The sequence below is a fragment of the Pygocentrus nattereri genome, chromosome 9, assembly GCF_015220715.1.
Source record: "Pygocentrus nattereri isolate fPygNat1 chromosome 9, fPygNat1.pri, whole genome shotgun sequence".
Taxonomy (NCBI): Eukaryota; Metazoa; Chordata; class Actinopteri; order Characiformes; family Serrasalmidae; genus Pygocentrus; species Pygocentrus nattereri.
The window spans coordinates 18,543,908-18,568,814 of record NC_051219.1 but is presented as its reverse complement, the minus strand read 5'-3'; the positions used below and the strand labels follow the sequence as shown (position 1 = coordinate 18,568,814).

General features: G+C 39.7%; 1 protein-coding gene across 4 annotated transcripts in view; it reads right to left on the bottom strand.

Annotated features, from left to right (window-relative positions):
* Window positions 1–11,797: 11,797 nt before the first annotated feature.
* nfatc2a (nuclear factor of activated T cells 2a) overlaps window positions 11,798–24,907 on the bottom strand; it is a 37,070-nt gene continuing 23,960 nt past the window's right edge. For 3 of the 4 annotated variants that reach the window (XM_017694246.2, XM_017694245.2, XM_017694244.2), the window contains exon 10: window positions 20,294–22,288. In XM_017694246.2, coding sequence (XP_017549735.1) covers window positions 22,233–22,288 — 56 coding nt within the window. In that variant the 3' untranslated portion in view covers window positions 20,294–22,232. Of the gene's footprint in view, window positions 14,461–20,293; window positions 22,289–24,907 lie in introns of those variants that run through there. The other variant, XM_037541014.1, reaches the window with a different exon arrangement.

Sequence of the window (24,907 nt, the reverse complement as noted above, 5' to 3'; positions counted from 1 at the left end):
GCTTGAACCTGGAATCTGTGTGTCTGCCTTTTTCATAAAGATATATAGAGCTGCCTGGATTGTTGAGGTCAGGGATGGAGGCTATGACAAATTGAATTCTCTCATCGTTTTTGTTGGCCTTCGAAAAACTTTTAAAGAGAGAGAGGTTCTCTCTCATGCTCTGTGAAATATCAAAAGAGGTGAACCAAGACATCTGTGAAGAAGAATTCTGTTCTTCAAAGTTAAAATTCTTCAACTTCTTGAAGTCCCTAGAGCTAAGGAATTTATTTAGAGTTTCTAGGAATTGATCTTCATTAGTAAGAGAGGTGAAGGCCAAACACACAACTACATCAACCTCAGGATCAAAGAGGATAACATTGAGCTGGCCTAAGGATGTAAGAACTCTGATGTCCTTCAGTCCCTTGGTATAGGAGCTCAGTATTTGTAATTCAGTTGTAATGTTCTCTAACCATTCGTTCAGCTTATTAGCTGTGAAGGGGGCCTTGTTGTGGATGGCAATGATCTCAGACAGTGTTTCAGTGTTTCAGTTCATCATAAAACGTGTTGAAACCAGTCCACTGAATAGAGGCTGAACTGGTTTAAGGCCAAAACCTTACGTCAAAACTTTCATGAAACTGTGTGTCAGACATCAGGAAACATATTTGTGACTGTTTTGTGTAATAACTTTCTATGAGGGAGAATTTCGAGGTAATACATGCTGTCACCATGACCACTGTGAACAATTGTGACTCAGTGAATTTCTCTAGATCGGAACATTTCACATTAAACCACTCTGAATGATTTTACGTTTTATCCATTTATGCAGATATTCTGTGGAATTCTTCTTTAAGACTTTGATTAGTATAGAGTTATGCTTATACATGGATGCATTTACTGTTCATTCTCCACTTATAGTCCTTCATTCTATTGCTCTTTTTGTCTGTTTTTTTCTTCCTCCCATTCCTACAGTAATCTAATTTGCCAATACTCCTAGTTTCAAAAAACATTTTTGTGCCATATATTATTATTATTTCTCATACTATTTCCTTTAAACAGGTACATTTACAAGTTGTAGATTTGTTCATTCTACAGTGTAAAGTGCCAGTTCAGTTAAAACACTTTCTTGTTTATGATATAAACAGATTTATACAAGGATGGTTAATATATGCCAAAAAGGTACTGTTGCCTCTGTTGTCTCAGTCGACACCAGCATTCAAGCAAGGTGCATTCCTACATGCAGTGATGTGGACATGCAAACAATCATCATTTTTGATTACACTTATTTACATATTTAACAGAGGTAATATGAAATATGTAATATTACTTTTTCTTTTACCATGTTCTGAAAAAAAAGTGCTGTAACATATACAACATGGCCAATAACATATTAACACTACCTGGAATTAAGGAATCACTGCGGCAGTCATATAGCATCCCAGGATACAGAGCTCTTCCAAGAGCTGCCATTTCAATGGGCTTGCGCTCCATAGCTGTCAAGACCAAAAAGAGGAATAAATATTCAAATTATATTCACATTTGTCACGATTGGCCCCTCCCAGTCCGGTCCATGTGCGTTTGTTTTGGTTTGGCCCATGTGTTTTTGTTTTTGTTTTTAGTCCAGCCCCCTCGTTTCATGACTCCACCCCTGATTGCTGCCACCTGTTTTCCACCTGTCCCTCGTTGTCCCTGTGTTTTATAAGCCCCATGTTTGCCCTTTGTTTTCACTGGTCTTTGTACTGTTTTGTTTGATCGTATTTGATATTTATTTGGTGTGAAGTATTTGGATTTCTGTGTTCTTTTGTCATGTCTGACCCCCATTCTCTCCATGTTGGCTATTTGAACCTGGACCGTTTTAACCATGACCCTGGATTTGCGTAAGTCTCATTGTATGCGTCCGCCTCCTCCCTCCCCACCGTTACATGTTATAGCTTTGGTAATTGAGAGAGGATCACTGAACGAGGTTCTCATCAAAAACCTATTTTTAAAGCTAAAAACCAATAATTAAACAATTCTTTGAGCATTGCTTCAAAAATGTTGAAAAAAACAGTTATTTCGTTTTAATTCATTTACTATACCTATCTGAATTCATCATTTAAGTTAAGGAATATTTTTGAATTTTATGTATAAGGGAACCTGTGCAACTAAAGTGAAGAAATTTCACCAGTTTTACAGTATGTCTTTAATGCATAGAACAGGAATATACTCAAGAATCCATGAAAAAGAAGCAGAACACAAACAATACAACACAGCCAATTGCAGGCATCTGGTATTGTCTGCTGATTGTAGCAGAAGTAAACCAATACATAATAAACTAATTTTGTGGTCTTCACAAAATGTGTTTTCAGTGGAGAAGACAGGGAAAAAAAGGTTAAAAGACTGTAGTTGAAAGGATACGTAGTGAAAGTCATCTCACCTTATAGGGTTTTCTTGAGGGAAACTGGCAGAGAAAGTTGAAGTAGCTGTCTTTTCTTCAGTTTGAAGGGCGCACCAGGTCTACAGGTTTTTATAGCCATGGGCCATATGTACCCACCCATTTCTAAAGAAGCTATGAAACAAAAATGTGTTTTCCTGTTGCACAACATGTCCATGGAACAGTGTATACATTAATGTTGACTTTCTGAACTGACAAGGTTGTAGATTCGACCGCTAAACGGCTATTTTATACTTTACTTGTAAAGGGTTACTGTAGCATTTTGTCTAATCTTTGTCTGCCATGGACAATAACTTTGTCATATTTCTTTTATGAAAGAGCAGAAAACCCGCTGAACTGAAAAACACTTACAATAGAAGTAAATAGGCAGATGCTGTAACACCTTGTCATTGGCTTCTGTTATAAGTATGTTTAAAGACAACATGCTTCCTGTTCTTTTCTAAGTATAGAAAAAATGTTTTCCATTGTAACATCACAGATAGATGAGTTTGGGAAATGCTGGATTATTCACTTAAATTCAGTAAACCAGCCATTAGGGGTATATTTTGTGTACTTCTGGTGCCGGTCCCAAGCCCGGATAAATGGTGAGGGTTGCGTCAGGAAGGGCATCTGGCGTAAAACTGGCCGAAACTATCATGCGGATCACAAATATGATTGCCATACCGGATCGGTCGAGGCCCGGGTTAGCAACGACCACCTCCGGTGCTGTTGACCAGCAGGGTGCCGGTGGAAATTGGACTACTGTAGGTCGAAGACCATCAAAGAGGAGAGGAGGAAGGCGGGTTAGAAGGCAGTGAGAGAGAAGGAAAGGCAGGAGTGTGGAGGTTAGAGTAGGGACTCTGGACATAGGGACAATGACTGGTAAAGGCAGAGAGCTTGCAGACATGATGGAGAGAAGGAAGGTAGATATTCCAGGAGACCAGATGGAAAGGAAGCAAGGCCAGGAACATTGGAGGTGGATTCAAACTGTTCTATCATGGTGTAGAGAGGAAGAGAAATGGAGTAGGGATAATCCTAAAGGAACAGCTTGTGAAAAGTGTTCTGGATGTAAAGAAAGTGTCACACAGGATCATGAGCCTGAAGTTGGAGGTTGATGGTGTAATTTTGAATGTGGTCAGTTCATATGCACCACAGGTTGGTTGTCAGTTAGAGGAGAAAGCGGAATTTTGGAGTATGATGGATGAAGTGGTAGATGGTGTTCCTAGAGAGGAGAGATTAGTGATTGATGCAGAACAGAGGGGATGAAGAGGTGCTGGTGTGAAAGACAGAAAAGAGGAAGGTCAGATGGTTGTAGATTTTGCAAAAAGAATGGAAATAGCTGTGGTGAACACGTATTTTCAGAAGAGGGAAGAACACAGGGTGACATACAAAAGTGGTGCGAGGTGCACACAGGTGGATTATATCCTTAGCAGGAGATGCCACCTAAAGGAGATTGGAGATTGTAACGTGGTACCGGGGGAAAGTGTAGCAAGGCTGCATAGGGTGGTTGTCTGTAGAATGACATTAGAAACAAAGAAGAGGAAGAGAGTGACAGAGAAGACAGAGCCAAAGATTAGATGGTGGAAGCTGAAGGAGGAGGATGGTTGCAGGCAGTTCAGGGAAAAATTGCAACAGGCCCATGGGGGCAGTGAGGAGCTACCTGAGGACTGGGAAACTACAGCTAAGGTGGTGAGAGAAACTGGCAAAAATGTGTTGGGTGTTTTGTCTGGTCAGAGGAAAGAAGACAAGGAAAGTTGGTGGTGGAATGAGGATGAGGAAGTCCAGGAGAGTATTCAGAAGAAGAAGGAAGTAGGCAGGAGTACCGTGAGGCTAGTCGCATAGCGAAAATAATGGTGGCAAAGGCAAAGGCTCAGGCCTATGATGAGCTGTATGAGAGGCTGGACAGTACAGAAGGAGTAAAGGACTTGTATCGTTTGGCTAAACAGAGAGATAGAGCTGGAAAGGATGTACAGCAGGTTAGGCTGATAAAGGATAGAGAGGGAAATGTACTAGTGAGTGAACAGAGTGTTGAGTAGATGGAAGGAGTACTTTGAAGAACTAATGAATGAGGAAACCGAGAGAGAGGGGAGGACAACAGGGGGGAGAGATAGTGGATCAGGAAGTGCAGAGAATTAGTAAGGTGGAAGTGAGGGCAGCTTTAAAAAGGATGAAGAATGGAAAGGCAGTTGGTCCAGATGACATACCTGTGGAGGTATGGAGATGTTTAGGAGAGAAGGCAGTGGACTTTTTAACCAGGTTGTTTAACAAAATCCTGGAGAGTGAGAGGATGCATGATGAGTGGAGAAGCAGTGTACTGGTCCCCATTTTAAAGAACAAGGGTGATGTGCAGAGCTGCAGTAACTACAGAGATATGAAGTTGATGAGCCACACCATGAAGGTATGGGAAAGAGTTGTTGAAGCAAAGCTAAGGTGAGAGTTTCCGATCAGTGAGCAGCAGTTTGGTTTCATGCCCAGAAAGAGTACCACAGATGCAATTTTTGTTGGTAGAGAAGTACAGAGAAGGTCAGAAGGAACTACATTGTGTCTTTGTGGATCTAGAGAAGGCATATGATAGAGTGCCAAGAGAGGAACTGTGGTACTGTATGAGGAATATGTATGAGGATAGTGAGACAGTGGTGAGGTGTGCAGTTGGAGTGACAAATGCAAAAGATTAGAAATGAGCAGATCAGAGGGACAGTGAAGGTAGAGCAGTTTGGAGATAAAGCCAGAGAGGCTAGGTTGAGATGGTTTGGACATGTGTTGAGGAGGAATAGTGGATTCATTGGTCAAAGAATTTTGGAGATGGAGCTGCTGGGCAGAAGGAGAAGAGGTAGACCTCAGAGAAGGTTTATGGATGTAGTGACAGTGGACATGGAGATGGTTGGTGTAAAAGTAGAGGAGGCAGTGGATAGAGCAAGATGGAGGCAGATGATCCGCTGTGGCGACCCCTAAAGGGAGCAGCCAAAAGAAGAAGAAGAAGAATTAATTTAAATTCAGTATGCTCTGTTACAATACAATTTTCAAATACTTTGAGTTAAGCTTTAAGTATTTGCTCCAGAAGTAAGAATTCGGGTTTAGTCAACAGAAAAGATTTACTGCAGCTGATATTGAAACCTTACAGTTGGTAATGCCCAGAGAATACCTTGCACTGATCTTGTCATGCGATAGAATGCAAAAGCACTTGGCTAATACTGGGTATTGAACTCTTTCATCTTTTTTCAAACAATCTAGGCACCACGACTGTATAGCTTATGAAAATAACCTCCAGCATCCAATGTGAAAACCACTGTGTATTTATATCACTGACATAAATAAATAATTGGTCTTTACGATCAATACCAGTGGTGAAGTCAAATCTCTGACTGGTAAGAGAGGCCAATCGAAAATTGATCATCCTGCTCAGATTTGAAAGAAGCTGAAGCAAAATGTATTTACCCCTTTTGGGTAGGTGCCACTCATTCCTAGTAATTCAGTATGTAGTCTTTTCATTGTCAGTATTGGGTAGATATTTTGTCGCTGTCCAATGAAAAACAAATATTTCCAAAATAGTAACTTTACAGGAGAGAGCAAAAACTTTCTTTACTTTCAATGTAAGTTAATGGACTCAATATAAAGGACAGTTGCTGAGCTCAAATGATGCACACACACATTTTCTAAGCTGCTTTTGCCTCAAGGTAGAGTGGAGAGGGGGGTGGAGGGTGCTGCAGCCTATCCCAGCAGTCATCGGGCAGAAGGCAGGATACATCCTGGACAGGTCGCCAGTCGATGGCAGGGCAGACAGACAGACATACACAATCACACACACACACTCACACCTAGGGGCAATTTACCATGTCCAATTGGCCTGACTGCATGTCTTTGGACTGTGGGAGGAAACCGGAGAACCCGGAAACCCACGCAGACACGGGGAGAACATGCAAACTCCACACAGAGAGGACTTCAAATGATGCAGAAAAGTAAAAATGGCAAAAAATGGAGATACATGTTTTTCATTGGACAACAACAATTTGAAAAACAGGCCCAAGACTGGAAAACTGTCAGGTGGCTGCCTTGACATGCCACATACACTATATTTCCACAAGTATTTGCTCATCTGCCTTCACTCACTTATGAAATTGAGTGACATCCCATTCTTAATCGATAAGGTTTAATATGACGTTGGACCACCCTTTGCAGGTATAACAGCTTCAACTCTTCTGAGAAGGCTTTCCACAAGGTTTAGAAGTGTGTTCAGGGAAATTTTTGACCATTCTTCCAGAAGCGCATTTCTGAGCTGAGACACTGATGCTCGACGAGAAGGTCTGGCTCACAGTCTCTGCTCCAATTCATCCCAAAGGTGTTCTATCGGGTTGAGGTCAGGACTCTGTGCAGGCTAGTCAAGATCTTCCACACCAAACTTGCTCATCCATGTCTTTATGAACCTTACTTAGTGCACTGGTGTGCAGTCATGTGGGAACAGGAAGAGGCCATCCCCAAACTGTTCCCACAAAGTTCGGAGCATGAAATTTTCCAAAATCTCTTGGTCTGCTGAAGCATTAGGAGGTCCTCTCACTGAATCTAAGGGGTCGAGCCCAACACCTGACAACCACACACCATAATCCCCCCTCCACCAAACTTTATTTTATAAACATTTGTTTGCAGTCAGACAAGAACCCTTCTCCCAGCAACCGCCAAACCCAGACTCGTGCATCAGATTGGCAGGCAGAGAAGCTTGATTCGTCACGCTTCTCCAGAGAACACATATCCACTGCTCTAGAGTCCAATGGTGGTGTTTTACTCCACTGCATTCCACACTTTGCATTGTGCTTGGGGATGTAAGGCTTAGATGCAGCTGTTTGGCCAAGGAAACCCATTCCATGAAGCTCTCTATGCTGCTCGTGAGCTAATCTGAAGGCCACATGAAATTTCGAGGTTTATAGCGATTAACTCTACAGAAAGTTGGCGACCTCTGTGCACTGCGTACCTCAGTAGTCGCTGACCTCTGTCTGAGCCTCTGTCATTTTACGTGGCCTACCACTTCGTGGCTGAGTTGCTGTCATTCCCAATCACTTCTACTTTGTTATAATACCACTGATAGTTGACTGTGGAATATTTAGTAGTGGGGAAATTTCATGACGACTTGTTGTACAGGTGTCATCCTATTACAGTACCACGCTGGAATTCACTGAGCTCCTGAGACCGACCCATTCTTTCATAAATGTTTGTAGAAGCAGTCTGCATAACTTGGTGCTTGATTTTATACACCTGTGACCATGGAAGTGATTGGAACACCTGAATTCAATGATTGGGATGGGTGAGTGAAAACGTTTAGCAATATAGTGTAGGTCTCATTGCCCTGTTTAGGCTAACAACTCATCATGTACAAAATATGTTCCTTGCGAAATTCCTGAACACTTTTGTAAAAACAAAAATGTCACTTTACCAGCAATGCTACTTTGCTTTTGCAAAGGAGCAACATGAGACTCCTAAAGGTGCAGTTTTCTCATTTATCTCAAGTGGCATGTCACTGGAATCATATCAAATGCGCTTTTGTGATGTTTTATACTCTTTACATTCAACTGAAAATATGAATACATTACATTACACTGAATATGATGCATTACTCGATTCTCATGGTAATGTATTCATGCAAGCAAGTTACACTGACAGTCTTAACAGGATTTTCACTACATGTGTATATGTGAAAGGGTGTTTATCGGTTGTAAGGAATAGGAAAACACGCTAATCCTGTTGCTTTTTTTTCTCTGAACTGCTTCCATTAAAAAGTCTATGAAAGGAACAAGTTGTGATTTCTAAAAACATCTGTGTTTCACCACAAACTAAAATGCAATTCTTACATACACTCTATGGTATTACATATGGTTACAGTAATGCATAAATTTACACTAATTCCATTATTTAACAGCATTTTATTTTAAAAGTAATGTGGTTACACACACACACACACACACACACACACAATCCTATGTATACAAAAAATTATGACACCCCTTTAAACCTTTGTCTTTTTTAGCATGTTCTAAATATATGGATGTTTGGTCTTCATTTGGCAATAGTGAAAACCTCAGACATTGAATTTGGTTTGCTCTTGTTTGTTGAAGTGAGTGATATGACCATGGCGAGATCCAAAAATCTCTGAGGCCTTCAAGAAAGAAGGTTTTAAATGCATATAAGTCTGGGAATGGGTGTAAAAAGATCTCAAACAAAGCCCCCCCAGCTTTAAAATAATCTTCTAGTCATTGTTTGAGACTCAGACACAGCCTTAGTATTTAAGTTAAGAGATCCTTATTAGTCCAACAGGTGGGAAATGCTCAAAGGCACTTTAGTCATGTCCTGTCAGCTCAGGGGATCGAGCCATTGACCTTCCAGTCACAGGGCTGGTTCCCTAATCTCCTGCCCACGACTGCTCCCCAAAAATGTATTTATGTAGAGGCTGAAAACCTAGTTGTTTAGTTAAGCCTTTGGTCGTTAGTTTTTCCTGCTAGATAGAAGGTGCCCACTACTCCCCTGCCTTCTGGACCACCATGGGGCTTCCTGCTGTAAATCACTGTGCAAACCTTACCTGCATGCCACTGACACTCCAGATGATGCTGCTGCACAGACTCAAACTATTTAATCGTTGCTTCAACTGCTTTCTCCCTTTTCTGTATTTAAATATTTTATACCAATGGTACAAACTTATTCTCTGTTCACTGTGTTATTGTTTTGCTGTCCAGTGTCGAAAAGAGGAGGATTGGTTCCCCTTTAAAGCTTTGGTTCTCTCAAGGTTTCTTCCTCTTGCTAGGGAGTTTTTCCTTGCCACTGTTGGCTTGCTCATGTAAAGCTTCTTTATGACAATGCCTGTTGTAAAAAGTGCTATATAAATCATTTTTGACTTGACTTAAAAGAAGGAAATGGACAGTTCTGAAATGGCCAACTGAAAGCTTGGTAGAGAAAGTTGAAGTTCCTGTCTTTTCTTCAGTTTGAAGGAAGCACCAGGTATGCAGGTTTTTATACCCAATATGTCCCTGCTAATTTCTAAAGAAATTACGAAACTTAAATGCGTTTTCTTGTTGCACAACATTTCCATGGAACAGTGTATACATTAATGTTGGCTTTCTGAACTGACAAGGTTGTGGATTCAACCACTAAACGGCTATTTTATACTTGTAAGGAATTACTGTAGCATTTTGTCTAATCTTTGTCTGCCATCGACAATAACTTTGGCATATTTCTTTTATGTCATATTTTTTATCCATGTCTTTATGAACCTTACTTTTTACACTGGTGTGCAGTCATGTTGGAACAGGAAGAGGCCATCCCCAAACTGTTCCCACAAAGTTGGGAGCATGAAATTTTCCAAAATCTCTTTGTTTGCTGAAGCATTAGGAGCTCCTTTCACTGGAACTAATGGGCCGAGCCCAACTCCTGAAAAACAATGCAGTGAGACAAGAACCGTTCTCCTGGCAACTGCCAAACCCAGACTCGTCCATCTCGATTGCCAGATGGAGAAGTGTGATTCATCACTCCAAAGAACACTTCTCCACTGCTCTAGAGTCTGCTGTGGTGTAAAATGGTAGCACTTTACACCACTGCAATCAACGCTTTGCATCGCGCTTGGCGATGTAAGGCTTGGATGCAGCTGCTTGGCCATGTAAACCCTTTCCATGAAGCTCTCTACACTGTCCTTGAGATAATCTGAATGCCACATGAAGTTTGGAGGTCTGTAGCGATTGATTCTGCAGAAAGTTGGCGACCTCTGCTCACTATGACCCTGCTCTGTTATTTTACGTGGCTGACCACTTCATGGCTGAGTAGCTGTCATTCTCAATCGCTTCCACTTTGTTATAATACCACTGACAGTTGACTGTGGAATATTCAGTAGCGAGAAAATTTCACAACTGGACTTGTTGCACAGGTGGCACCCTATCACGGTACCACACTGGAATTCACTGAACTCATGAGACCCATTCTTCCATAAATGTTTGTAGAAGCAGTCTGCATGCCTAGGTGCTTGGTTTTATACATCTGTGGCCGTGGAAGTGATTGGAACACCTGAATTCAATTATTTGCATGGGTGAGTGAATACTTTTGGCAATATAGTGTAGGTGCACTTCATAGTTCTACAGTCACAGACTGTAGTCCATCTGTTGATCTGCATACTTTGTTAGCCCCCTTTTACCCTGTTCTTCAGTAGTCAGGACCACAGGACAGGAATTATTTGGGTGGTGGATCATTCTCAGCAGTGACACTGATGTGGTGGTGGCGTGTTAGTGTGTGTTGCTCCGGTACAAGTGGATCAGACACAGCAGTGCTGCTTTTACACTGTAGAAATACAATGATAGTTATAAAGTATTTACATAAAACAGTCATGCATGCCATATGTTGTTATTTTCAAGATACCCTGAGCTACTCAGATATGACACTGTTTGACATGCCACAGGCAACAGAGTATTATGTTGACTTTAAAAACAATTGTCAACCCAGATAGCTTTTCAGAAAATGTGTCTGTGACTTTAAAAAGCAAGATTTTAATGGTGAATTGTGCTACTGCTTATTATTGAGTAAAAATAAAGGATATGGGTAAGCTTTTCATTGATTTTCTGTCCTCTTGGATTCATAATGAGTGCTAAAACTATGATGAACTATGAAACACAGCGGGACAAGAATTATTTTTATTTGTTGTATGTTTGTTGTATGTTTAAACAAAGCTGATGATTATTATTATAATTAGTAGTAGTAGTAGTAGTAGTGTGAGGAGGAGGAGGAGGAGGAGGAGGAGTTTAATTCTTTTTATCTTTTACAATTTCTGATTTCTTTCATTTTGAGTAAAAGATGTTTCAGTAACACTGACATAGTGGTGGCATGTTAGTGTGTTATGTTAGTATGAGTGTGAATCAGATGCTACAGTGCTGCTGTAGGTTTTAAACACCTCACTGTCACTGCTGGACTGAGAGTAGTCCACCAACCTGCTGCTCTCTTACACACATTTAAACTGAAGGAGGGCTTGTAAATTAAGTAGGACTCCAGGAGAATGGTTTGAAACCATTGATCTAAACCAAAGTTTAAAGAAAGAGCTCATGGCAGTAGTAGAGATCGATTGGGATTGGCTTATATTATAAAAAAAAGGGAACAGTCTACAAGTGCTGCTTGTCATGAATTCAAAAAGGAGGTGGTATCAAATTTGGTGGAGAAAATTCACTGTTGATGTGAATACTAGGAAACTGACAAGCGAAGCATTAAAAAAGCTAAAAACTGCCTGCCTCATGGAAATCAGGCGAATTTCACACCCTGCATTCTATATACACGCTTTTAAATAAACACAACAAAGCACACAAGTAAAGACACAGTGCACTGTATATTTTACTGTACATTTTACTGGTCTACTTAAACATGTAGTTGTAACAATGAGGGAGAGAAGAGGCAGAATGCAAGTGCATGCCCTTGGTTTTATTTAAATCCATGACAAAAAGGTATCCACAAAGATGGTGAAACAAAGAAAGAATACTAATGATCAAAATACTTAAATAATGTACGGAAACAAAAGTTTAAGTGGCATAATAGAAAATAAAATACAACTCAGAAAACACAAAACAGGGCCTGAAACACCAAGCAAAGCCAAGAAAAACAACCAGGAGTATAAATGCACAAGGAACATACCAGAAACATCTGGGGCAAAGGAGAGGGTGGGGCTACAGAATACACACAGGTAAGACAGATGACAAGGAGGGAGGACAGGAGACAAGACAGAGACCAAAACAACAACAAAAAAGCACACAGCAAGCCACAGGAGGGAGGGTAAACACTGGCAGATATAAACAGAAAGACCAGGGCAGGGCGAGACAGGATGTTATACTACTGCTATTCATGTAACTAGTACAGTTGTCATTAGTAGAGTTATTGTCATTACCATTACTGTTTTATTATTGACTATTCAATGTGTTAAGAATAGTTATTCTTAGAAACATGGGTTTTATGAGCATAACCATGAAGTATACTCCAGTAGCGTCCTCAAACATGGTAAAAATGTAGCAGGTGCAGATGCAGGGGTGTGGCCCTGGGAGCACTGACACTAGTAAAAATCTTATTGGCCACTTAAGAGTACCAATAAGGGCCCCTCACCACCTTCAAGCACGCCACTGACTGATATGCTCTTCACCTTTTGCCAAAATTTGACATTTTAAATGCTGAACATGCCACGTAGATTGCTGCTGTCAGCAAGAAGAATTCTCAAAACATCTTCCCCAGCAACAAATCATAGTCATACAGACACAAGAAAGTTTTGAGGAATTAGTGAAGCTGCTTTCATTTTCACATAGACTATTTCTGTTTATAGTAACTTTTGAATGGTAGTGAATATCTATACATTGTCATTGTTTGCAAAAAAGACAATGGGCTACCACTTTGTTTTTGTGCGAAACTGATTTAGAACACATTGATTTATGTAGACTGTCCACTCAGGGCTGACCAACTGCAAATTACATGGCAATCATCAGGGTCAAAGCACAGAATGCCTAGTGCATCTGTGTAGCACCTGAACAGAAACTATGGCTTCATTATGGCCCTACATAAAAAAATCCTACAAAAAAAGAAAAACAAATCGCCATAGAGATGTAGGCTGCATTTCTCAGCTGTATTTGAAGGAACCTTCTAATTGTAACAGCCGTCAGTGAAATACAGCCCACACAGACTACAGCGTATCTTTTGAAACAGCTACTGTGTCACAATAAGAAGAGGAAATTGTTTGTGTGATCAGGGTTTTTGTATTACAGTCTACATCAGGCATCATGTCACTGCCTGATTGTTGCTACAAGATCTTGACCCTGTTTCCAAGTGTACAAAGTATTCACTATGTTTTGCACCCCCTCTGGTGGCCAGTAAGAATGAACCTCATAATTAAAACCTACAAATGCTGTGAACAGTATGATGAATAGTTTGTCTATCATGCAGTAAAAATCAGCCCTAAGCACAGTGCTTGTCTTTAAACAGCACCGAAGGATTTTTAGGTAAGTGATTTCATCAATTTTTTCACCTAATTAATGCAGAGAACAAACAGTGTAGTAAACAAAAGGATGGCCAGCCATATGAAGACAAGCCAACTTTGTTCCAAGAGTTCTTACTGAGTTTCCAAAGTGCGTCCTTTGAACAGGCCTATGAAAGAAATGGGTTGTGTCTTGATGTGTCAACAGAAACAAACATAATATCTTTATAATGTTTGACATTTACAAGCATTGTCGCATAGTTGCAGTATGGCACAGTTATTTTGAGTTCCATGATATAAAAGGCTGTGAAGCTATAAAAGTCAGATTTATGTGGTTTTCTGTGTTATAATTTTCCATTTTATACAAGCATAGTCAAATATCTTAAATGTCCTGAACCGAAAGACATAATATGAAATAATATGAGAGAAACTCATAATAAGATATGTTTCATACATTTCAAAGACATAGTAGTACCGTTTCAAGCTGGGGGATGTTTTGGCCAGAACGGCAAGCTCACAGTTTTAAACCATAGCAGTTTGAGTTTGGTCAGAGAAAGTGGAACAAGCCCTTAAAGAAAGGGATTTTGTGGAGAGTCCTAGGCTTAGCGGGGTGTTAGGTGCTTTGCCCAAGGGCACAGCTAGAAATATCCAGTAAGTTCTGGGATTTGAACCTGCACCACTCTCCTCTACTTCCACTAAGCTATAATCTCTGTTCACGGTCACCTTTTGCTGACCTAAAGTCCAGTAAAGAAAGCAACTATTAATAAATAAATAAGCAAGTAAGGAAACCAGCAGAGTAAATGGGTTGGATAAAAGAAAACCCTCTTAGTTTATATTTTTAATGGAGTCACCTTGAATTACAGCTTTGAGTCTTTTTGATAGATCTACCAGGCAGAAGGGAAACCTCCTTATTGTTTCTAATAGAATTGTTCAAGTGCAATCATGGACGGCCCTCTTCAAAGATTTTCAAAGCCAAGTCAGTACTTTGAATCAAGGACCAATCAAGGACATTTAGCTTCTTGCCCTTCAGCGACTGTTGGCTTGCTTTGGCAGCATGTGTTAGGTTGCATTCATGTTGAAAGGTGAATCACTGCAAGTGCCCCAAACCCATCTGAAGAGAAACAACACCACAATCGGTTAGTCTTCAACAGACATAACATTTTGCATTGCAATATTTTTGTCTTTTTTTACATTCATAAATGGAATCTAGTGCACTTTCTGCACACACACACACACACACACACACACACACACACACACACACACACACACACACACACTATATTGCCAAAAGTATTCATTCGTCTGCCTTCACACGCATATGAAACTGAGTGACATCCCATTCTTAATCCATAGGGTTTAATGCAATGTTGGTCCACTCTTTGCAGCTATAACAGCTTCAACTCTTCTGGGAAGTCTTTCCACAAAGTTTAGCAGCATGTTCATGGGATTTTTTGACCACTCTTCCAGAAATGCATTTGTGAGATCAGACACTGATGTTGGACGAGAAGGCCTGTCTCCACTCTAATTCATCCCAAAGGTGTTCTACTGGGTTGAGGTCAGGACTCAGCAGACCAGCTGAGATCTTCCACACCAAACTTGCTCATCCATGTCTTTATTGACCTTGCTTTGTGCACGGGTGTGCAGTCATGTTGGAACACTTTCACTGGAATTAAGGGGCCGAAACCAATTCCTGAAAAACAGCCCCACACCATAATCCCCCCTCCACCAAACTTTACACTTAGCACAATGCAGTCAGACAAGTACTGAAAGTTGGCGACCTCTGTGCATTATTGCAAATCATTGTATTCTGTTTTTATTTTTGTTTTACACAACGTCCCAACTTCATTGGGGTTGTACATTGTGCGTAAATTTCATGAAGGATGGACCAAAACAAATGGCTAAAAATGACTTGGAAAAAAAGTCTGGTTCCATTGCCTTACATCAGAGAACCCTTACCTTTTTCTACTGATTTGTTCACACTGATTTTATTAATAAAATAACAATGGTGGTGACAATATCCACAACACAAATATAGCCTTTCCTTACTATCCAAAATGACCAGTGAACCTACATCTCTCTTCTGAGTGTTAATATATATTGTTGATGATGGTAAAATAGTGGCAAATTTGAAAAAACCTTTATCTCAAAACTATTGTGAACCAGTGTCACAGTCATAAGTCAGATTATGCAGAACCATCCCAACTAGCCATGAAATGCTGGCCTACTTCTAGCCCAGGTCCAGCCAGCTGTGCATGCTCATGTTGGCTCTGTTTGACTGTCCAGAATAGGGCCAAACACACTGGCCCAAATCTGTATGCCAGATCTGTACAGAATCCACCATCACTTGGCCAAAAACACTGTGAAATCACTGTGTTTTCGTTTTCCATTTACCCAGCTGCACTCATTGGCTATTGAATCAGACACATGTACCATCACTTTTGTATCCACTTGCAGGCATTTGTTCGAAAGTGCATTCAATGACACTTTCATGAATTTTCTTTGTTTTAATGTACACGTGGACTTTATTCAGTTCTCAGTATTTAGATATCTAGCTATGTCGCAGAGAACAACTAAGATTAGTAACTTGGTCTGCTAGCTAAACATTATTCATTTGGGATGCACTGTCTAATGTGCTAATTTATCACATATTTTCAACAATAAACACAAATCAGACAATATTGACTGCATACAGTAGATTAAATATTAAAATGATGGCAGCAATGAGGAAGTTAGAACACGCACAGCCACTTTTATTATTGAGTGTGTAGCTTTTCGCTTTCCACCGTACCTCAAACCAAAAAGTACAGAGTCAACACAAGATATTAATGTTCATGTGCACATTTAAGAAACTGGTGTAAACAACCACAGTGGCTCTCACTAATAGACAACTGCCTAGATATCCTACATCAGAGCTGGAACAGCATTCAGGTGCCAATGTCCTGATGAATTGTTCTACACTGTCAAAATGTCCTACTGTAGCACATACTGTCTTTATAGGTAGCGCTTCACATAAAACTGTAAGTAGGATGTTTTGCCAAAATCACTATCAAAAATGCTACCAGTATTTAAAATTATAGGGTATTTTCATAGCATAAATCTCTTTATTAAGGGAAGTAATAGCAGCTTGCTGTGTCTGTATAATACACTCAAAGTAAGGCTAAACATTAAAAATGCAGTAAAACCTAAGAAAAATCTGGACAAATTGGTAGAACACCAGCCCATTTCTGTGTTGGGTTGCCATGTGCACACAGTGGCATTTAAAGCTGTCATTGGCCTCTTGGTAATCTCTCTCACCAACGTCCTTCAGATCTCCAGTTTATAGGCATTGGCAGGTGTGAGTGATACCGCTGGGCTACTTCTTAATGATGACTGTGCTGTATGAGACATATAAAGTACTTGAAGTTCCTGTGAAGCCACCTTGGATCAGAGTGGATGCTTTGCACTAAAATCCACTTCCAAGCAGTGGATTCCTTTTGAAACAGCTGCTTTTATCCTGAGCCGAAAATTACTGCAGTTGCTCACAGTTTGGAGGTAGTTTGTTTTCTGCAAGATGAACCAGTTTACCTGAGTAAGATTACACACCAATAAGGCATAAAATTATGGCCACCTCCTTACAGCTATATTTCTTGGTCTCACACAAGGAGGAGAAGCAATTGCAAATGGGTGATTGTTTTCTGAATGACATGTTATCTGATGATATTATGCACTCTAGATGGTGAAATATCTAAATTCCTTGCAGTCTCTTGCTAAAGAACATTTTTTTTTAAAACTGTCAGAATTTTTGCTGATGCATTCTCAACAAAGTGCTGTGCCTTGACCCATCCTTGCTTGCTCGAAGGGCTAAGCCTTTTCTGGGTGCTCCTTATATACCTAACCATGTGGGCATAACCTGTGTAAAATGTTTTGGAAGTATTTTACAATAATATAGTCTTAGATTGTGGGTATCAATTTCAGAATGCAATAAAATCAATAAAATTGATAAGATAAAACTATATTTTTGGTTCAACTACAGGTCAAAGTAGATTTATAAATCATTTATTTATTTATTTGTTTATTGCATTTTACTTACTGTCCCAACCTTTTGGGAATTTGGTTTGACAAAAGATGCAGTTTCTCAGAGTATACAAGCACTTTCCTCTAAACGTATTCTGAATATGAATAGGAATTTGGCAGATTTATGAATTTAAGTTCTAAGATGGCTATATCAGGCTGGCGTATATTGCTTGCTAGCCACTGATATATTGGTGAATAAATTCAACGAAGCTAGCTCTTTTTAAATCACAGAACAGTATGCTTGGATGGCATAACATCAAACACCAATCCTTGGGAGTTGTTATAATAATGTATATTTACATGTAATGTATATTTAAGAATGTGCAGCATTACAGACAAGTGGACAAGGGCAAAGTGAGTATCAGTCACATATCCAACAAAGCAGATCATAAATAGCAATTCTGTCCCTATTGAACACAAAATGGAAGCAAAAGACAACTTTTGCCCATTTTTGTTTGGTAAAAACAGCTTTTAGCTTGTCGTCCTAATCTTACACCATTTCTGCCATTCAAGTAATCCATTCTCTCCATCATGATGATTTGAGGACAGATACCACAGTTATACTGCGGGAATGGCATTAGGCCCAATACCATTCCACCCCTTGACCGACCACTTAGCCCTTATAACTCTGTTTAGCGCGTTCACGTCTAGGGGTAGGGTGTCCAGATCTTTGCTGAGATGGAGGGGAAGGACGAAGTGTTGAGACTACGTGGCTCTCCAAACAGAAGCTTTTCAGGGGCGCACTCCTTATGGAGTTTTATGAGAAAAAAAACAAGCAAGACGACCAAAGAACCCCAAAATGTGAATGTTGTCTCTGTTAAAAATGTATTATCTTAGTTTAATGTCACTTTGATGTATTACGGTATTATGGTCAAGCTTTAAAAAAGGCTAGAAGTGTGCTAATGTCTCGGTAGCTAGCTTAGCTAGCGAAATTTTCCATTTCAGTTTAAATGGTGCAGTATTTACATTCTGGTGCCTCAGGGGTCAGAACTACTGCCCCACACAGCACCGCTTATAGCCTGTTAGGTGCAAGTAATGTAAATGCCATAAAAAAGAAGTTATGTGAGTAGAAGGTTCGCCAACACACGCTCTCTTCACAACGTGCATTTAATGAATGAGAAGGAAGAGAGTTGGTTGCTCCCCTTACTGCTTACTTACCCCTACTGGCTATTTGAGGTATTGCAGATCAGAAAATGCTGATAGTGTTCTAGAACAAATTCACAGAGTTACACAGCTTTAAATCTTCATTCATTTTTGACCTCTTACAGTAACACTCGAAAACAAGGGGTAGAAATGGGACTGGGCCAGAGCCTTCTAGCTTTTCTCTGCATTTGTGGGCTAAAACAATGAAATTAACTCCCCAAAATTCATTCAAAGGTTTTTAGTTCAACAGCACATTTGGTATGTGGTCTTTCAGTCATTCTTCTAATGCAAAATGGTCCCCAACAGTGTCTAGAGAGTTATTTGATATTTTACATCCTATGTGGTAAGATCTGGTTTCATTATCTAATCACAGATAAAGAGCAAATGACTCAGCATATCTGTAACAAAGAAAAACAAAACTGGTGTATTCGTGTACTGAAGAAACAGGTTTCTTCGCAGCAGTAGCATTTTCTGTCTAGCTTCCTGCTACATTTGTAAGCAAAAATTCAGACAGCCAGCCCCGAAAATCCACACCAGTTTTTCAATAGATCCTCCCACTGTCAAGGTACATCATCAAAAGGGGGATTTACAGTCTTTAAACCACAAACTCACTTGAGAGGCTACTGTCTTACCACTGCAAGAGATGAGTAGGCATGTTAATGACACATGTAGGGATGGTCACTTTCTTATTTTGGCCAGAGGGCCGCATTAATATGCACATGTACTGACATCAAGTCCAAACACAGAGCACTACATCAGCTGTTTCTCTTGAAGTCTGTGTAGCTAGAGCACAGCTAGGCTACCTCAGTCTTTCATTTCATGGAAATGGTCCCAGTTTCTAGTAAGCTGTTTGGCATCTGATGTGGTGAGATCTGGTTTCATTATCTAATCAAAGATACAGAGCAAATGACTCATGTCTGCAATAGGAAAAATAAGCTAAACTAGTCAATGCATTCCTGTGTTGTAAAAACCTACAGCTTCTTAACAAAAATCCACACCAAAGCAGTTGTAGATTCTCCCATCTTCAAGACATGTCCATCAGAAGGGGGACTGCCGAGTCTTTAAACTGTAAAACCTAGCTTGAGAGACTGCTGCGGCTCTGCAGTAGGTGGTGAGTAGGCACATTTACAAAAGCTGTAGAGATGGTTAAATTTTTCATTTTGGTCGGCGTGTCCCATGAACATGCACTGACATCATGCCCTAACACTGTGCGCTACATCCGTTAATTTCCAGAAGTGAATGAATGGCTAAAGCACACTGGCTAGGCTGGATCAGTCTTTCATGCCATGGAAAATGATCTCAACAGTTTTAGGGAATTATTTGTTCTTTTAGCATCTGATGTGGCGAGAGCTGGTTTCATTCTTTAATCACAGATAAAGAGCAAATGACTCACAGCATATCTGTAATAGAGAAAAACAAAACTAGTCCATGTATTCGTGTACAGTGGAAACCTATGGGTGCCTCAATTTATTTATTGCTCATAGCAAGTGATGTCATACCAAGCGACATCCTGAACAGTGGCTTCATTCAGACTGCCCTCTCCCAGTTAGGGCCCAAACAAGCGGCTGCTTAGTGACCGAGGGAAGCTACAAGCTGGCGTGTTGTTATTTGTTTGAGGAATCGGAGTTGTGAACATGCCAAGCAAGGCAATGTGCAAAGCTTAACTCTTAATCGAATGATGACATGGACTGGTGTAATCATGCGCTCATACCTGAAAACATCAAGCATTTATTTTACAAACAGAATAGCTCTTCAGTCAGATTTATTGCTCATTTTTTTGACAAGCATCAACTTTGAAACATTCATTGCAAGGATGAAGTCAAACTGGCACGTATGATACCCCTTACAAGACATTTTAGAAGATATAGCTTTTCTTTGGCAAACATCTTATAGATGGCATTATCTTATATTAATATCATAAAAAAAGTTAAATGCATTTTGCCTATAGTTTGCAGTTCATGTATTACAACAGCCTTGGTTACATGATAATAAAAATCAAAACAAACCAACAAAAAAAAAAAACAAAAAAAACAACTGATTCAGTTCATAAAAATATTTTGCTCTACTTGACAACCTAATTCTAAAACGCAGAATATTTTATACATATTTAGCCAAATGTATTTACAGTAAAAACAATGAGTTTACATTCAGGGGTTTACCATGATGAACAGAGCACCATGCACTGTGAGAATGGCTCTGTTATTGATATAAAAATGGCTTTCTTTTATACACTTCAGGCCATTTAGCCAAACAATGTATAGGCACATAAAATATTCCATGACTCTTATCAAAAGTATCTCAAAGCTATTAGAAAATGAGTGCCACAAATTAGAAAAAGTGCCATCTTCCCTTTGAAATGTTCAAGAAAAGTTAAATTCTTTGGTTACTAAATCACGCATTCCTTGTCCTTAGAGGACACCGGCATATTTACAAATATCTTGCATGTTACAAATTGTAAAAATCCATTACAAATCTTATCCATGTGCTCAACATATCTATTATGGCAAAACCCACTGTGAGATGAAGCACAATATCCATATTACTAGTTATATTAACATAACACAACAGTGAAATGAAGTGCAAGTCTTGCGTTTTTCTCCTCACAGTCTCTAAAAAACTGGATGTAAATATCTGTAGGAATGGCAAAAATGTTAAGAGATGTAGCAGAATCAGATGTAGAGATACAAAAACTTGTACTAACCCTATACAAGCTATTAGTCAATTCAGAGTCAATGCAGTTTTATTTTAGCTGAAGGCACACAGGCTGATATAATGATCACTGATTATTTACAGTGTATGAAAAAACGTTCTTAGCCGTATTTTCTACAACACTAGATGCTGATATCATAGAATAAAATATACAAATGTAAAAATATTTAAAAATCTAATTTTGCAGAGAAACTATATACAAAAGTAAATATAATTCACTGGAAAGAAGTGCATAAGTTGCATTTAAGGATTCTCTGTAAGGACAGTGCAAATTAATTATAAGCAATTCAAAAAATGCACAAGGACTTTATCAAAATGGGAACTTGGTTTCATTTGTTTAAGGTTTATTAGTTTCATTAACTAATTTAATCTTCCATTTAGGCATCAAATGTAAACAGAGGCATGGTTCATTCAAATAATCATAAATGGCTTTCCTTCAGAGCAATGTGCCGATGCTTTGGAGAATGTGGCACCAGTGATCTACACAAAAAGCCATGCAAGATGAAGCAACTGTTCCAGACGTACTAAAGCGAGAGTTTACTGAAGTGAGCCAGAGGGTTATGAAATATGAAATCAGAGGAGAACAAAATGGATTTAACTCATTTTATCCAATCTAAACTGTTTGTGAGGATTTGGAGAACACAAGCCACTGACACAATGACATATGAGGTCAACCCTAGCCACATTTCATGACCAGTCAGGGCTAGATTTTGGAACCGCAGGACTGTTTAAACATCAACACACTGGTGTCCTAACAGCTGGTTCAGATGGTCTTTGGTTGTGCAGGCTATGAAACTTATTCCATGTGGCTTCAGAAAGTTTGCAGGTCAAAAAGACTTTGTAACAGAGGGGCGGATTACTGCTCTCCTCCTCACAGTTCAACGGATGGTGGTGGCAGTGTCTGTAAAATGCAAGATGAGTCGGGGAAAAATAGGCGCTGCAGAAGTCCCACATACTTCCTGCTGCATTCTTTCTTTATGTCTGTCCTCTGCTGTGCACGCCCGTCAGATCCTTCCTTATGATCTCATTAACTGAGGAAAAGAGACAGAGAAGAGGGGGTCGTTTAGAACATGAAAGAGGCAACTAGACTGAGCAGCATGGCGCTCAGTCAAAGCTCAAGAGACCCATGATCGGTATCGAGGCTTCATTCAAGGAAATACAACCCCGTAAAGCTCTGCTTTGTCCTTGACTCCATCGTGCAAACCTACTTTTAGGGGTTTGGAAAGTGCTTCCCACTTCTTAGAAAAACAGACTTTGACAAAAAAAATGTTTTCATTCCACTCCAACTCCTCTGTAGGCAATTCATACGGGATGAAAATTAAAAAATGAGAAAGGAAAAAAGGAAGGAAATGAAAATAAACAGATGTTCTTATCAGAAGGATAGTTCTAACATACATTGATATTGCTCAACACTCCAGATGAGGTCAATCAGACAAAACATGTTTTGTGTCTAGATTTGTTTCTTTAGTTTTGCAGAGAAGCAACAATTAACATAAAACCAAAAGTCAAGTCACCCAAATATTTTCCATAAATAAATCTCCAAAACATCTCTCAAACCACATCTAGGTCTTCAGGGTTGCACAATTTGATGCACTGTGAGCTACAAAAAAAACTACACGGTGTAGATGCTATGGTTGTACTGAATCATGTTATTCTTCACATCACGCTAGATATAATTCCTGTTGTTTCTATTTCTAAACATATATCTTCAGTTCAAAAAGAACAATTAATTAAAAGAAACAACAAATATCAAGAACGTAATCTGCATCATCCAGTGTGATGTGTGTACAAGCAGTCGAATTTCTAACACCTGCGGCTGATTACTGTGTTCAAATAAAGAATAAAGTTTTGTTTCTATTTTTAGTTCACACTAAGCCATACTGTGAGGCCTCTATCCTAAACCACACTGACAAGTCTGTCTGACCTTACCTGGTTGGCCCTGGATGTGGTTTAAGTGGGATGAGAGACATTTTGAGGATGCATTTATGGAAAAGATTCGGATGACTGTTGAACTCTAGTGTTAGTCTCTTGCTAAAATAAAGAAGCAAAATTTGGACACAAAACATGTTTTGGCTGATAAAGTAAGTCTGGAGTAAGTAGAGAATTGTGTAAATTAGATTTTTCGCTAAACTGTTTCTTTACAACAGGTGGGGGAGCTCTGTTCCTGGAGGACCTGATTCCTGCAGTTTAGAGATTTGCCTGCTCAAACACACCTGATTTAACTAAGATGTTAATTATCAGTGTACTGTTGCTTTTAGACATACAGTCCAAACTGCACTGACCTAAAATGACCACTAGAGGGATGACCTCTATGCTATTACATTGCCTCAGCATGCAGTGAAGGCTCTACACTGGCAGTCATTTCCTGTTCTTCCTTTAACTCCACTCACCAAGGGTGCACAAATGGAAACTTTTATGGCCTCCACATGATAAAAATAGCATCAAGGTGTGTGGGGTGGTTGATATTATCATGATACACAGGAGGGGGACCTACCACCTAAGAAACTCCTCCCTACAAGTCTGACCTAATGTAGCCACCATGGGAACAAAGCCATGTACAATTGTGTAATCAAGGATTTTACTACAACTGGATTACAACATCAGTCTGGTTACCCTGACTTGTATGTCATACCCTGTCTGTATGTCAAGGGTGAGAAATACTGTCTTTTTAGAACATATAGAAATTGGAAGTGCACCATAAGCATTTACTTTTGAACAGCTGCACTTATAACATGTTATAAGTCTAAATCTTCCATTGGCCTGACAGAAAGTATTTTAAGTAAAACATGATTTTCACTCCACTGTGTTGCATTCTTTCTTCCAAATATTGTACAGGCAACTTCTGAGCTTCTCATTCTGCAAATTTTAAGGTTGTCCAGCTGCACATTCATTTATTCAAAGTTAATAAGTTATAAAAAGGCTTGAAGTATCTGGACACAATTTTCAAAAAGTTGAAAAGCTTGTTCACATGTGCTTATTTTGTTTGTGATTTAGTTGAATATTGATTCGCATGCAAATGCTCAGAATGTTTAAGAACAAATTTTGCATGAAATTCAAGTATGCTTTAGAAATAAGACTTCAGCTCGAAAGGGGGCTGACTGAATGTTGTGCTACGACTGGGGTTTAGCAGGAGTCTTTCTTATTCTCTAATGATTTTACCAGAGTTACTGCATCTCTCTAGTGAACAACTGAATATGTCTGATGAATGAACAGTACACAAACTAAAGTGCTGAACAGAACCTGTATAGTTCTCTAAGTCACAGAGGTGCCAGCAATGGCAGATTGTCACTGAACTTTGCTGTGCATTCCCACAGTCCAAGTGGTGTCAGTTTGAAAGAATGCACAGCATGAAGAACATGTCATCCAGCCTGATAGGCCACATCCTCTGAGTCGTGTCAGTTTTTATCAGTGTGTGGCAGCTCTAGGCTGGAAGCCCTAAGTGTACCCTGGCACTGCAACACAATGCTCAGCGCCATGGCCTAGGTTTTGAGCAGCAGGATACTGTAGAGGGGCGGCACACCAAACTAGAATAACAGGCATCAGGCACCAGTTCCCTTTTCACAGCTTAAGAAAATAAACTGTTATGTTGCCATAGCAGCAATGCCCTGTTTGTGTGACATGTGAAGGATGGATTAAGCAGTTAGTTTAAT